This window comes from Oncorhynchus gorbuscha, linkage group LG01 (assembly GCF_021184085.1).
Source record: "Oncorhynchus gorbuscha isolate QuinsamMale2020 ecotype Even-year linkage group LG01, OgorEven_v1.0, whole genome shotgun sequence".
Classification (NCBI taxonomy): Eukaryota; Metazoa; Chordata; class Actinopteri; order Salmoniformes; family Salmonidae; genus Oncorhynchus; species Oncorhynchus gorbuscha.
In genome coordinates, this window is record NC_060173.1 from 83,965,094 (window position 1) to 83,979,013 (window position 13,920).

The 13,920-nt window shown below is 42.9% G+C and overlaps 1 protein-coding gene across 3 annotated transcripts in view; it reads left to right on the top strand.

The window, feature by feature from the left end:
* Nucleotides 1-13,920, top strand: part of vwa8 (von Willebrand factor A domain containing 8) — a 130,165-nt gene that overhangs the window by 9,065 nt on the left and 107,180 nt on the right. For all 3 annotated transcript variants that reach the window (XR_006840396.1, XM_046362956.1, XM_046362963.1), the window contains exons 5-14: nt 949-1,116; nt 1,218-1,382; nt 1,510-1,559; nt 1,655-1,763; nt 3,560-3,664; nt 3,857-4,000; nt 5,329-5,463; nt 5,793-5,870; nt 6,439-6,599; nt 12,709-12,822. Coding sequence is in view for 2 of the 3 variants with exons in the window: in XM_046362956.1 (XP_046218912.1) it covers nt 949-1,116; nt 1,218-1,382; nt 1,510-1,559; nt 1,655-1,763; nt 3,560-3,664; nt 3,857-4,000; nt 5,329-5,463; nt 5,793-5,870; nt 6,439-6,599; nt 12,709-12,822 (1,229 nt within the window). In the remaining variant the exon portion in view is untranslated. The remainder of the gene's footprint in view (nt 1-948; nt 1,117-1,217; nt 1,383-1,509; nt 1,560-1,654; nt 1,764-3,559; nt 3,665-3,856; nt 4,001-5,328; nt 5,464-5,792; nt 5,871-6,438; nt 6,600-12,708; nt 12,823-13,920) is intronic.

Sequence of the window (13,920 nt, forward strand, 5' to 3'; positions counted from 1 at the left end):
ATGTCCAACGCAAGGCAACAGTCCCATTGCTCTGTGGGGTTCTTATTATAAAAAGCCAGAGAAAGTATTTTGAGGGATGTTTTTCTTTCTCTTCCAACCATGTCGTCCTCTTCTGTATCTAACCCAAACCCAGCACAACACACACACAAGGCCTGCTTATGGTTTTGCATCCTCTCGCCATCCTGCGTCACTCCACATTTCTACCAATTATCTGATTACAGTGTCCTCTGGGCTGAAAATGGACCAATGGTTTATATATAGTCATCTGGTTCCAGCTATAGTTTTTATGGTTGCTCTTCCCAGAGACCCGGGCCGTGTATTTACATGTAAACCTAATTATATGGCAACATCGCTCTGTGGTCGGCCCAGATGGCTAAAGTTTCTTGCCTTTGACGTCAGAGCTGTTTGATTTGCCTACACACACACACACACACACACACACACACACACACACACACACACACACACACACACACACACACACACACACACACACACACACACACACACACACACAGAGACATACAAACACACACACACTCGCACAGTTTTATCTTCTTAACACAATAGACCTATCACACGTCTGGTTAGGGTAGAATATAGCCTGTGTTAAAATAGCCAGACTGTTTTGACCCAGAAGGCCATTCTTAGGAAAGCATTATGGTAGGTCTGTGTTGTTCAACGAAGCGGGGCAGTTTGACTATAGAGATAAGGGTAAACTTTTACGTAGTAATGTCGATATTGGAACATGGGTTGGGAAGGACAAGCAGAGGTAGTAGTGCTTGCAGATACACAGGGATTCAGGGAATAGTCCTGTTAGCCTGATGTGTGTCAATCAACTCATCAACAAAGCAGTCAATCGATCAACCAATAAAACCTATCAGTGTAATTTACGTCGTTTTACAGTGTCTAGTTTATGTGTATCGTATAACTAAAGTTGTATTGCAGTGTGCGGTGCGGGCGGCGACAGAGGGCAGGATCCTGGTTCTAGAGGGGTTGGAGAAAGCGGAGAGGAACGTTCTCCCGGTTCTGAACAACCTGCTGGAGAACCGAGAGATGCAGCTGGAGGACGGACGCTTCCTCATGTCCTACCAGCGCTACGACAAACTACTGACGGTGAGACCTGTGTGTGTATGTGTCAGCTGTGTGTGGGCGTGTTGAGCTACGTGTTGCTCCCCAGCGTACAAAGGCAGTTGATTTAACCCTGTCCCCTGCAGGAGCACACTAAAGAGGAGCTGGATGCGTGGCAGATTGTACGTGTGAGCGAGGACTTCCGGGTCATCGCCCTGGGACTTCCTGTCCCCCGGTACAAAGGCAACCCTTTGGACCCGCCCCTCCGATCCCGCTTCCAAGCCAGAGACATCTACTACCTACCCTTCAAGGTTATAGCAACGATCCCAGATCAACTAGCCTATCCTACGGGCTATATTAATTACAGATGTGGGTAAGAAGGAGAAACACTTTGAAGCACCAGTGTCGTGTCTGATTACTTCCTATTTCTTCTCTCAGGATCAGTTGGAAATCCTGTACGTTGTTGGACCAAACGTGCCTGCCGAGAGGTAAAGACACACACACTAATGCTGTACAACTTTGAACAGAGTTATCATTTAGTAATATCCTAATATGTGTGCTGTGTTGTCTTTTTGTATCTCAGGGTGTCGCAGCTGCTGTCGTTTGCCACCACTCTCTGCTCCCAGGAGTCATCCAACCTGGGTCTGCCTGATTTCCCTGTGGACAACCTGCCTCCTGCTCTCACAGTACTGGTAAGACCGATGGAGGGATGGATGAGCGAAGCATGAAGGAGGGGGAGGAGAGGAGTGAGGGTATAGGGCTAGCCTTGGTCTGCCTGACTTCTCTGGGGACAACCCGCCTCCTGCTCTTCCAGTAGTTTTGAGAAACATCTGGAGGGAAATGGATGTGGAGGTGAGGGACAAGAGATTGAGGACATAGAGCTGCTTGACAGATATCCTTGGTATGGGTCTACTCCTCCACATTATTAAGAGTCAATTCACCCACCAAACTATCAATCAATTAGACAATAAGTCAACCAACTTATCAATCAATTATTTAGGCAATTTACACTACCAGTCAAAAGTTTGGACATTCATTCAAGGATTTTTCTTAATTTTTTACTATTTTCTACATAATACTGAAGACATCAAAACAATGAAATAACACATATGGAATCATGTAGTAACCAAAAAAGTGTTAAACAAATATATTTTAGTAGCCACCCTTAGCCTTGATGATGGCTTTGCACGATATTGGCATTCTCTCAACCAGCTTCACCATATGCTGAGCACTTGTTGGCTGCTTTTCCTTCACTCTGCGGTCCAACTCATCCAAACCATCTCGATTGGTTTGAGGTCGGGTGATTGTGGAGGCCAGGTCATCTGATGCAGCACTCCATCAGCACGTCCTTTAGTAGTGGTTTCTTTGCAGCAATTCGACCATGAAGGCCTGATTCACACAGTCTCCTCTGAATAATGGATGTTGAGATGTGTCTTACTTTAACTATGAAGCATTTTATTTGGGCTGCAATTTGAGTTTCAGTTAACGCTTATGAACTTATCCTCTGCAGCAGAGGTAACTCTGGGTCTTCCTTTCCTGTGGCGAACCTCATGTGAGCTAGTTTCATCATTGCGCTTGATGGTTTTTGCGACTGCACTTGTAGAAACTTTCAAAGTTCTTTCCATAATATGGACTTGGTCTTTTACCAAATAGGGCTACCTTCTGTATACCACCACTACCTTGTCACAACACAATTGATTGGCTCAAACGCATTAAGAAGGAAAAAAATTCCACAGATTAACTTTTAACAAGACACACCTGCAAATTGAAATGCATTTGAGGTGACTACCTCATTGAGCTAGTTGAGAGAATGCGCAAAGCTGTCATCAATGCAAAGGGTGGCTACTTTGAAGAATCTCAAATATAACATATTTATTTATTTTTTACATTTATTTTATTATTTTACCCCTTTTTCTCCCCAATTTCGTGGTATCCAATTGGTAGTGTCTACTGTCTTGTCTCATCGCTGCAACTCCCGTACGGACTTGTACGGACTGCTTCTTGACACAACGTACATCCAACCCGGAAGCCAGTCGCACCAATGTGTCGGAGGAAACACCGTACACCTAGCAACCTGGTCAGCGTGCACTGCGCCCAGCCCGCCGCAGGAGTCACTAGTGCGCGATGAGACAAGGATATCCCTGCTGGCCTAACCCTGACGACGCTGGGCCAATTGTGTGCCGCCCCATGGGCCTCCCGGTCGCGGCCGGCTGCGGCAGAGCCTGGGCTCGAATCCCAATGCGGTGCCTTAGACCACTGCGCCACCCGGGAGGCCCCAAATATAACATATATTTTGATTTGTTTAACACTTGATTCCATATGTGTTATTTCATAGATTTGATGTCTTCACTATTATTCTACAATGTAGAAAATAGTAAAAACAAAGAATAACCCTCGAATGAGTAGGTGTGTCCAAACTTTTGACTGGTACTGTATATTCAGTTTCAACCAACCAACCAACCCTTTCCCTGTTCCGGTGTGCTTCCAGGAGCATTTTCCCATGCTGTCGTCCCAGCAGCTAGTGCAGAGGCTCTACCCCTACCAAGCCATGTTGGGGAAGGAGGGCTGCACCACCGTGGAGGGGGTTCTTAGTGTAAGAACACACACACACACACACACACACACACACACACACACACACACACACACACACACACACACACACACACACACACACACACACACACACACACACACACACACACACACACACACACACACACACACACACACACACACACACACACACACACACACACAGCTGACTGTTGTCGTCTCTCTCCAGAGGTTTGAGTTGCTGGACGCGTGTCAGCAGCCGGCTTCCAGTGCTGTCCTGAAGGTGGTGCCAGCGAACACAGAGCAGCCTGGCCAGGCGGGAGCCCAGGCTGACGTCACAGTCCGCATCACAGACAAGGACATCACGTTCCAGGTAACACAACCCCTTTGTGATTGTGAACCATTCTGCAGAGAAGGCTGACTACTGGGGCAGTGTGGGGTTTGGAGGAATGACATACCAGAGTTGAAAGAGATGTTCGGGTCCACAGCCATCTACTAGACGGTATATGGCTTTGGTCCTCAGTTCCAAGTCGCCTGGTCAGTGAGAATGGTGGCGTTATCTGCAGTTCGGGTCCACAGCCATCTACTAGACAGTATATGGCTTTGGTCCTCAGTTCCAAGTCGCCTGGTCAGTGAGAATGGTGGCGTTATCTGCAGTTCTTTGAAAGCTCTTTTTTGTTGTGTGTTTGAACTCTCATGTGGGACCCTGGAAGTGTTTGTGTGTGTGTGTTTGATCTTCTGTGAGGCCCCATATCTGCCGGATTATGAGAGAAAGGGAAGTACGTAATATGGATTAAAGATGGTGTGTGTTGATGTGTAACAAAATGGTGATATCTGGTTGTTTTTCTAGTTAATTTGAACTCTCTGTTTTCTTTAGCATTACTGGATTCATCTCTCTCGTTTTCTCCTTATTTTTCTCTTTCTCTTTCTCTCTATATATACAGTGCATTCGGTCCTATTGAGGGGAAAAAACAAATTCATCCATTTTAGAATAAGGTGGAACAAAATGTGGAAAAAGTCCAGGTGTTTGAATACTTTCCGTATATATGTATGTATGTATGTATGTATGTATGTATGTATGTATGTATGTATGTATGTATGTATGTATGTATGTATGTATGTATGTATGTATGTATGTATGTATGTATGTATGTATGTATGTATGTATGTATGTATGTATGTAATATAATAATATATAATAATATATAATAATAATAATATATATAATATAATATATATGCCATTTATGTTACAGTCATGTGTGCATACATTCTACGTATGGGTGGTCCCGGGAATCGAACCCACTACCCTGGCGTTACAAGCGCCATGCTCTACCAACTGAGCTACAGAAGGACCACTGTATGTATGTATGTATGTATGTATGTATGTATGTATGTACATAGTTGAATGTGCTGACAACAAAATCACACAAAAATTATCAATGGAAATCAAACCGCATGTGAAATTTATTGTCAATCAGTGTTGCTTCCTAAGTGGACAGTGTGATTTCACAGAAGTGTGATTGACTTGGAGTTACATTGTTGTTTAAGTGTTCCCTTTATTTTTTTGAGCAGTGTATATATATCGGTATCTCTGAAATTCAATATGCTTTAATGTCATGACTAACAAGGTCAGTGTTGCCAAAGCGAAGTAAACATCGACATCAATAAGAATATTAGCTGTAATACTCTCTGATTACAGGTCCCAGCAGGCACCAAGGCACCCCGCCCCCCCAACAGTAACCCCGCATTCATCAGCACCCCGAGCCACGCCCAGCTCCTGGCTGAGATGGTGCAGTCACACCTAGTCAAAGACATGTGCCTTATAGGGGCTAAGGTACACACACACACTGCTGCTATATACTATTTATCCACCTGCTTTACCAAGACACTACCTAATTTATATTTGTAAATACAGTCATTCTTGACATAGTACATTCATTATCTATACTGTATATCCTATTGTGTCCACATCAGGCTATTACTATGCATACTATACCTCTTCTATTACTTGTTATTTTTTACGTGACAAATATAATTGGATTAGCTTGTTTTATTTGACACACGCACGCTAACCTCCATCTAAGACGCTTAGTTACGTTTAATGTGTGTTGGTTTGCGTTTGCTACTTGGACAACATTATGACCGAGTCTTGTATGTTTTCAGGGTTGTGGCAAGTCAGTGGTTGCCAAAGAGTTTGCTGAGATGCTGGGTTACAGCATGGAGCCTGTAATGCTCTATCAGGTAGGAGTACAGTACTTCATTTGGAGGCTCTGTGTCTGTGTCTCTGTCTGTGTCTGTCTGTGTCTGTCTGTCTGTCTGTGTGTGTGTGTGTGTGTGTTGGAGAAAACAACCCCTTGGCTGAGGTTCAGTTGTCCAGAGCTGCATCACTGAGATGCCACATCTTCCTCTTGGCAACAGACAACTGGAAACATTATGTTCAACAGTCCGATAATGGAGTTTTGATTGAATGAATGATTGTCATGCTTTATTCCACGTTGATGGACTTGATAACTGACTGAGAGAGAAGGCTGTCTTTCTCAGATTACACACACACATGCAGTTGTCCCTTCCATAGCAGACACACGGTAATGCGTCACTCATGGCTGTATTTCACAGGAGCATTTTCCTCACATAACTCACTGTGTGCTGTGTGCCGTGTGTGTGAAAGAAAATGTTTTCTTAGAGAGAGAGATTGTGTGTGTGTGTGTTACAAACAATATGTGGCTTATAGGTTGTCAGGATCTGTGTGTTTGTGAGACAGTGGCAATGATTACAACACCTCATCTCTCTCTTTGTCACCTGCTTATAGGACATGACAGCAAGGGACCTGTTACAGCAGCGCTACACGTTAGCTAATGGAGACACAGCGTGGAGACCCTCTCCCCTGGTCACTGCTGCCCAGGAGGGCAAGCTACTGCTGCTGGATGGCATACACCGAGTTAACCTGGGAACCCTGTCTGTACTCTCCAGGTACATAGTCACTTACGCGCAGTTGCAGGCACACACACACATGCAGACAGGAACACGTGCACACTCACATATAGCAAATCATCTACGAATAGCATGTCTACTGTATTACAGCTTAATGGCCACTGTGCGGATGACTGTCCTAGATCAGTCATCCGCTAATAAAGAGGTCTTCAACCTTTTCTTGTCTAGGGACCCCCTCACAGGCAAACCGGCGAACCAGAGACCCCCATCATATGTTCAGAAAAACGTTTTTTCATCAGGTGAATGATAACGGCAAGGAGAAGTAATCAACATTTTAAAATGAATAGATTTGGTGGATAGTTTTTCATTATTTTGACCTACCCACATTATAATTGGAAAAGCAAGTGTAAACTCAACATACTCTATTGGCTAGAAAGGTAACGCCAATCCAGGGTTTCCATTAGGAACTTGTGGCTCTAAACATTTGACCGGCAGCATTTTAATTTACTGTACACTTGAGAAATGTATCGGATCCACATGCATTGGGAGCGTAACCTGATTGGGTCGTTCCCCCACGGTGCTCAGAATGACAGAAACCACATTCAGATTATGGTAGTTCATATTCGCAGAACATGCAAGGGATCGCAACGGTTTACCGAATTCTGATGCGCACTTTGAAGTTAGAATAACTGTCCACATTTCAAACAGCAAAATCACTAACCTATGTCTACTCTACCCCATAGAAGAAAAGTTGACCTATTCCATTGTTCAGCTTGTCGAGAAAGAAATAGCCTTTTCCAAACAGACTCTGGGACAGTTGTGGGATGATTGAGCCCAAATTCATACGATCAGTAGGCCTAGGTTACATAAAGATGTTTTTTAAAAAGCAATGAGTCTGATGCAACCGATCAGAACGTTTAGCTTAACATGCTGATAAGCTATTATTTCTTCACATTAAAAGAGCAGCAATGCGCATAAGGCAGTAGGCTACGTGCAAATGTTTGTTCCATAATGCAATTAACGGGAAAACACCATTGGGAAGAAAGAGGGGAGCTCTAATATGCAACAACTAGCATGGGTTGCTAATATGACTAGGATTGTGCCTTTGGCTACTGTACAATGAAATAATTTGATATGAAATAATTGCCCCACGGATATGATCGAGTTTGGCTAGGCTACTTTGAAGTGAGGTAGGCAATGTAGTAAAAGCGTTCAGGTTTCAAACTATTCAATTGATGTTTTCAAAATGCATACGGCCTCCAGCTCTTTGCAAAGTGGTGTGTGACTCGCTGATGAAGCCTGCCTTCTATTGCAAATGCATGTGCTGTTTGAGTTGCTGTAGCATCAACTCTTGTGCTGTCTGACAGACTTTCTGCTCTGTATGCTGTAAATTCATTCCATCAAATGATGCAAATTAGACCGATAAGCAAGACAAGTCAAATGTATTTACATTGACTAGTATTTCCATCGGCTAAAAAGCATTATTTTGCCATGGGATTTTACTTCTCCTGGACAATTGGCCAGCTCAATTTTGATTTATCCACTTTTCAACCACAACAAAAATTGCGGCCAAAAGCTGGCTATTACCGGCTAATGGAAACCCTGCTCCAAACACATATTAGCTAAGAGCAGCTGTTTTAGCACGGTTAAAGGGCCCAGTGCAGTCAAACATGATTTACCTGTTTTATATACACTGAGTTTACACATTAAGGACACCTGCTCTTTTTAAAAATGTATTTATTAAACCGTTTATTCAACTAGGCAAGTCAGTTAAGAATACATTCTTATTTACAATGAAGGCCTACTGGGGAGCAGTGGGTTTAACCGCCTTGTTCAGGGGCAGATCAACAGATTTTTACATTGTCAGCTCGGGGATTCGGTTACTGGCCCAACGCTCTAACCACTAGGCTACCTGCCTCCCTTTTCTTAACATAGACTGACCAGGTGAATCCAGGTGAAAGCTATGATCCCTTATTGATGTCACTTGTTAAATCCATTTCAATCAGTGGAGATGAAGGGGAGGAGATGGATTTTTAAGCCTTAAGGCAATTGAGACATGGATTGTGTAAGTGTGCCATTCAGAGGATGAATGGGCAAGGCAAGATATTTAAGGGCCTTTGAACGCGGTATGGTAGAAGGTGCCAGGCACACCATTTTGTCTCAATAACTGCAACGCTGCTGAGTTTTTCACACAACAGTTTTCTGTGTGTATCAAGAATGGTCAACCACCCAAAGGACATCCAGCCAACTTGACATAACTGTGGGAAGCATTGGAGTCAACATGGGCCAGCATCCATGTGGAACACTTTCAACTCCTAGTTTAGTACATGCCCTGACGATTTGAGGCTGTTCTAAGGGGGGAGGGGTGCAACTCAATATTAGTAAGGTGTCCTTAATGTTTTGTGTGCTTAGTGTATATTTCCACACTAAGAGGTTGGAATATTACTGTGAAATTGAGAAAATTATGATGATGCCCTTTTATTGTAAGAACTGTTTGAAAAGGCCGCCTGAAATTTCAACCTGTTTTGGTGGGAGGGAGTTTTGGCCTTCCTTGGTGACATCACCATGCGGTAAATTAGTTAATAGACCAATAAGAAGACAGTTCCAAACCTCTGCCAATAACAGCTCATTTTCAGTTTCCTACTCCCGAATCAGACAATCCCAGTCAGTCCAAGCAACATTTTTGCTTGAGAAATTGCTCTTTGCTAAGAAGCAATTGTTGTTGCTTTTTGACCATTTTCATGAAAAACAATCACAGTAAGGTACTGAATTGTTACCCAAGAAATGATTTGATATTGAACTAAAAACGGCTGCGTTGGACCATTTTTAAATAAAGGTTAGTTGTGTGGCCAAAATGTATGTAACGCTTTATTTAGATAGTCCATCTGTAGATTCTCTGCAGATGTTCAGTTACATTTCAACTATCTACTAATCCTGGCCCTAGCCCTAACCGTAGCCTTTATCCTAACCTCAACCTTACCCTTTATCCTAACCCCAACCTTTATCCTAACCTCAACCTTAAACTTTATCCTAACCCCAACCTTTATCCTAACCCCAACCTTTATCCTAACCCCAACCTTTATCCTAACCTCGACCTTAACCTTTATCCTAACCCCAACCATTATCCTAACCCCAACCTTAGCCTTTGTCCTAACCCCAACCTTAACCTTTATCCTAACCCCAACCTTTATCCTAACCTCAACCTTAACCTTTATCCTAACCCCAACCTTTATCCTAACCCCAACCTTTATCCTAACCTCGACCTTAACCTTTATCCTAACCCCAACCTTTATCCTAACCTCAACCTTAACCTTTATCCTAACCCCAACATTTATCCTAACCCCAACCTTTATCCTAACCTCAACCTTAACCTTTATCCTAACCCCAACCTTTATCCTAACCCCAACCTTAACCTTTATCCTAACCCCAACCTTTATCCTAACCTCAACCTTAACCTTTATCCTAACCCCAACCTTAACCTTTATCCTAACCCTATCTTTATCCTAACCCCAATCTTAACCTTTATCCTAACCTTAACCTTTATCCTAACCCCAACCTTAACCTTTATCCTAACCCACAACGTAACCCTTAAGTTTACTGTATGCTGCCCAGTCAAAACAGTTTGAGCATATTGTATGTGATTTTGTTATGTTTTGTTATTTTTGGTGTTTTGCAGAGTTTTTTTCTCTGGCTCTTCCAGCACACACATTTTTTTGGCCCCTTCGTTGGTGATTTGTAGGGATTATTACATTTTTTCACTTGGGAAATACTGCACCAAACATCTTAGTTAGATGTAAAATTGCGCAACTAAGACCTCTGCAAAAATGTCTAAATGAATGACAGATGTCTTAATTTATCTTAGATTGATTCTGACTATTTTGAGGAAGTGTTTTTGTGTTAATGCCTACGCCTAGCTGAGTTCTGCTAAAAGCAAACCCGAACCTATATATACGGACGCCTTTACCCTAGCCCTAACTCTAACCTTAACCCTTATCCTAGCCCTAACCTTTACCCTAGCCCTAACTCTAACCTTAACCCTTATCCTAGCCCTAACCTTTACCCTAGCCCTAACTCTAACCTTAACCCTTATCCTAGCCCTAACCTTTACCCTAGCCCTAACTCTAACCTTAACTCTAACCTTAACCCTTATCCTAGCCCTAACCTTTACCCTAGCCCTAACTCTAACCTTAACTCTAACCTTAACCCTTATCCTAGCCCTAACCTTTACCCTAGCCCTAACTCTAACCTTAACCCTTATCCTAGCCCTAACCTTTACCCTAGCCCTAACTCTAACCGTAACTCTAACCTTAACCCTTATCCTAGCCCTAACCTTTACCCTACCCTAACTCTAACCCCCTATCCTAGCCCTAACTCCATAACTCTAGCCCTAACTCTAACCTTAACTCTAACTTATCCTAGCCCTAACCTTAACCATAACTCTAGCCCTAACTCTAATCTTTACCCTAGCCCTAACTCTAACCTTAACCCTTATCCTAGCCCTAACCTTAACCATAACTCTAGCCCTAACTCTAACCTTAACTCTAACCTTAACCCTTATCCTAGCCCTAACCTTAACCATAACTCTAGCCCTAACTCTAACCTTTACCCTAGCCCTAACTCTAACCTTAACCCTTATCCTAGCCCTAACCTTAACCATAACTCTAGCCCTAACTCTAACTTTAACTCTAACCTTAACCCTTATCCTAGCCCTAACCTTTACCGTAGCCCTAACCTTAACCCTTATCCTAGCCTTAACCTTAACTAACTCTAGCCCTAACTCTAACCTTTACCCTAGCCCTAACTCTAACCTTAACCCTTATCCTAGCCCTAACCTTAACCTTTACCCTAGCCCTAACTCTAACCTTAACCCTTATCCTAGCCCTAACCTTAACCATAACTCTAGCCCTAACTCTAACCTTAACCCTTATCCTAGCCCTAACCTTAACCATAACTCTAGCCCTAACTCTAACCTTAACCCTAATCCTTATGCGAACCGTAACCTTAGCAAGCAGGGAGTGTAAATGACTCAATATTTGAGAAATAAAGTTGACATCATTATAAAGATTTTCTCCTCTTTTCTTTTCTACTGTGGGTGTGTTGTTGCTAGCGATATTCATAAAAACGTTGGGGCGGGGCAAAATGCACTAATTGTTTTAAATATAATGTTTATTTTCTGTGGGTCTGCGTGTCCCCGGTTGAATACCCATGCACTAATACAATGTCTACTGTATTACAGGTTACTGGTCACTGTGACTGGTCCTAGATCAGTCAACCATTAATACTATATCTAGTTTGTCCAATGTGTTATTGGCCACTGTGACTGGTCCTGTATCAATCACCTACTAATACTATCTCTACGGTAATTTAGGTTACTGGTCACTGTGACTGGTCCTGTATCAATCACCTACTAATACTATCTCTACGGTAATTTAGGTTACTGGTCACTGTGACTGGTCCTGTATCAATCACCTACTAATACTATCTCTACGGTAATTTAGGTTACTGGTCACTGTGACTGGTCCTAGATCAATCACCTACTAATACTATCTCTACGGTAATTTAGGTTACTGGTCACTGTGACTGGTCCTAGATCAATCACCTACTAATACTATCTCTACGGTCATTTAGGTTACTGGTCACTGTGACTGGTCCTAGATCAATCACCTACTAATACTATCTCTACGGTAATTTAGGTTACTGGTCACTGTGACTGGTCCTAGATCAATCACCTACTAATACTATCTCTACGGTAATTTAGGTTACTGGTCACTGTGACTGGTCCTAGATCAATCACCTACTAATACTATCTCTACTGTAATTTAGGTTACTGGTCACTGTGACTGGTCCTAGATCGATCACCTACTAATACTATCTCTACTGTAATTTAGGTTACTGGTCACTGTGACTGGTCCTAGATCAATCACCTACTAATACTATCTCTACTGTAATTTAGGTTACTGGTCACTGTGACTGGTCCTAGATCAATCACCTACTAATACTATCTCTACGGTAATTTAGGTTACTGGTCACTGTGACTGGTCCTGTATCAATCACCTACTAATACTATCTCTACTGTAATTTAGGTTACTGGTCACTGTGACTGGTCCTGTATCAATCACCTACTAATACTATCTCTACTGTAATTTAGGTTACTCCATGACAGAGAGCTGTCTCTGTATGACGGGTCCAGACTGCTGAGGTGGGACAGATACCAGGCACTCAAGGAGGAGCTACAGCTTACAGACGAACAGCTACAGGAAAGGTACACACACATACACGCATGTAGGAACACATATTCCGAGGCATGTATGTTAGCTAGAGCTGGTGCCAAAGTGTCACACCAGTGCTGCCCTGGGGAGCAACCTGTTCACCCATTATCTCCAGCTATGCAACTTCCTGTTTTGCCAGCCTGTGGCATCATTTTGTATGCTACTATTTTGTCCAGGTCTCTTGCAAAATAGATTTGTAATGAGTCTAACCTGGTGAAATAAATAAATAAAATAATAACTGGCGTTTCTCTTTCGAGCTCCCTGTGGCAGCCTGGTCTCATAGACTTGACGTAACATAGTGAAAGTAAATCCAGGACACTCAAATTAGTATGTTGTGTTACGTTTGATATGGTTACATAAGACAGAATGTTACTTAAGGCAAAACGAAAGGAGGGTGGATGGTTAATAACGTGAACGTGTGCTCGTTTTTTGTTTCCAAATACTCATCCTTACCAGTTTCCTTTCATTAAGGTTAACCCAATGGTTGCGTTTTCAAATCTCATTCCGGAAAACTTTTGCATTTGAGCTACTTAGCAACTTTTCAACTACACTGAACAAAAAATGTAAACACAACATGTAAAGTGTTGGTCCCATGTTTCATGAGCTGAAACAAAAGATCCCAGAAATGTTCCATACCCACAAAAAGCTTATTTCGCTAAAATTGTGGACACAAACTTGTTTACATCCCTGTTAGTAAGCATTTCAAGTGTGGCATTTCAAGATGCTGATTAAACAGCATGATCATTACACAGGTGCACCTTGTGCTGGGTACAATAAAATGCCACCGCAGTCCACGTGTAACCACGCCAGACCAGGATCTCCACATCTGGCTTCTTCACCTGCAGGATCGTCTGAGACCAGCCAAATGGACAGCTGATGAAACTGTTGGTTTGCACAACCAAATCATTTCTGCACAAATTGTCAGAAACTGTTTCAGGGATGCTCATCTGCGGGCTCGTCGTCCTCACCAGGGTGTTGACCTGACTGCAGTTTGGTGTCGTAACCGACTTCAGTTGGCAACTGCTCACCTTCGATGGCCACTGGCAAGCTGGAGAAGTGTGCTCTTCACAGATGAATCGCGGTTTCAGCTG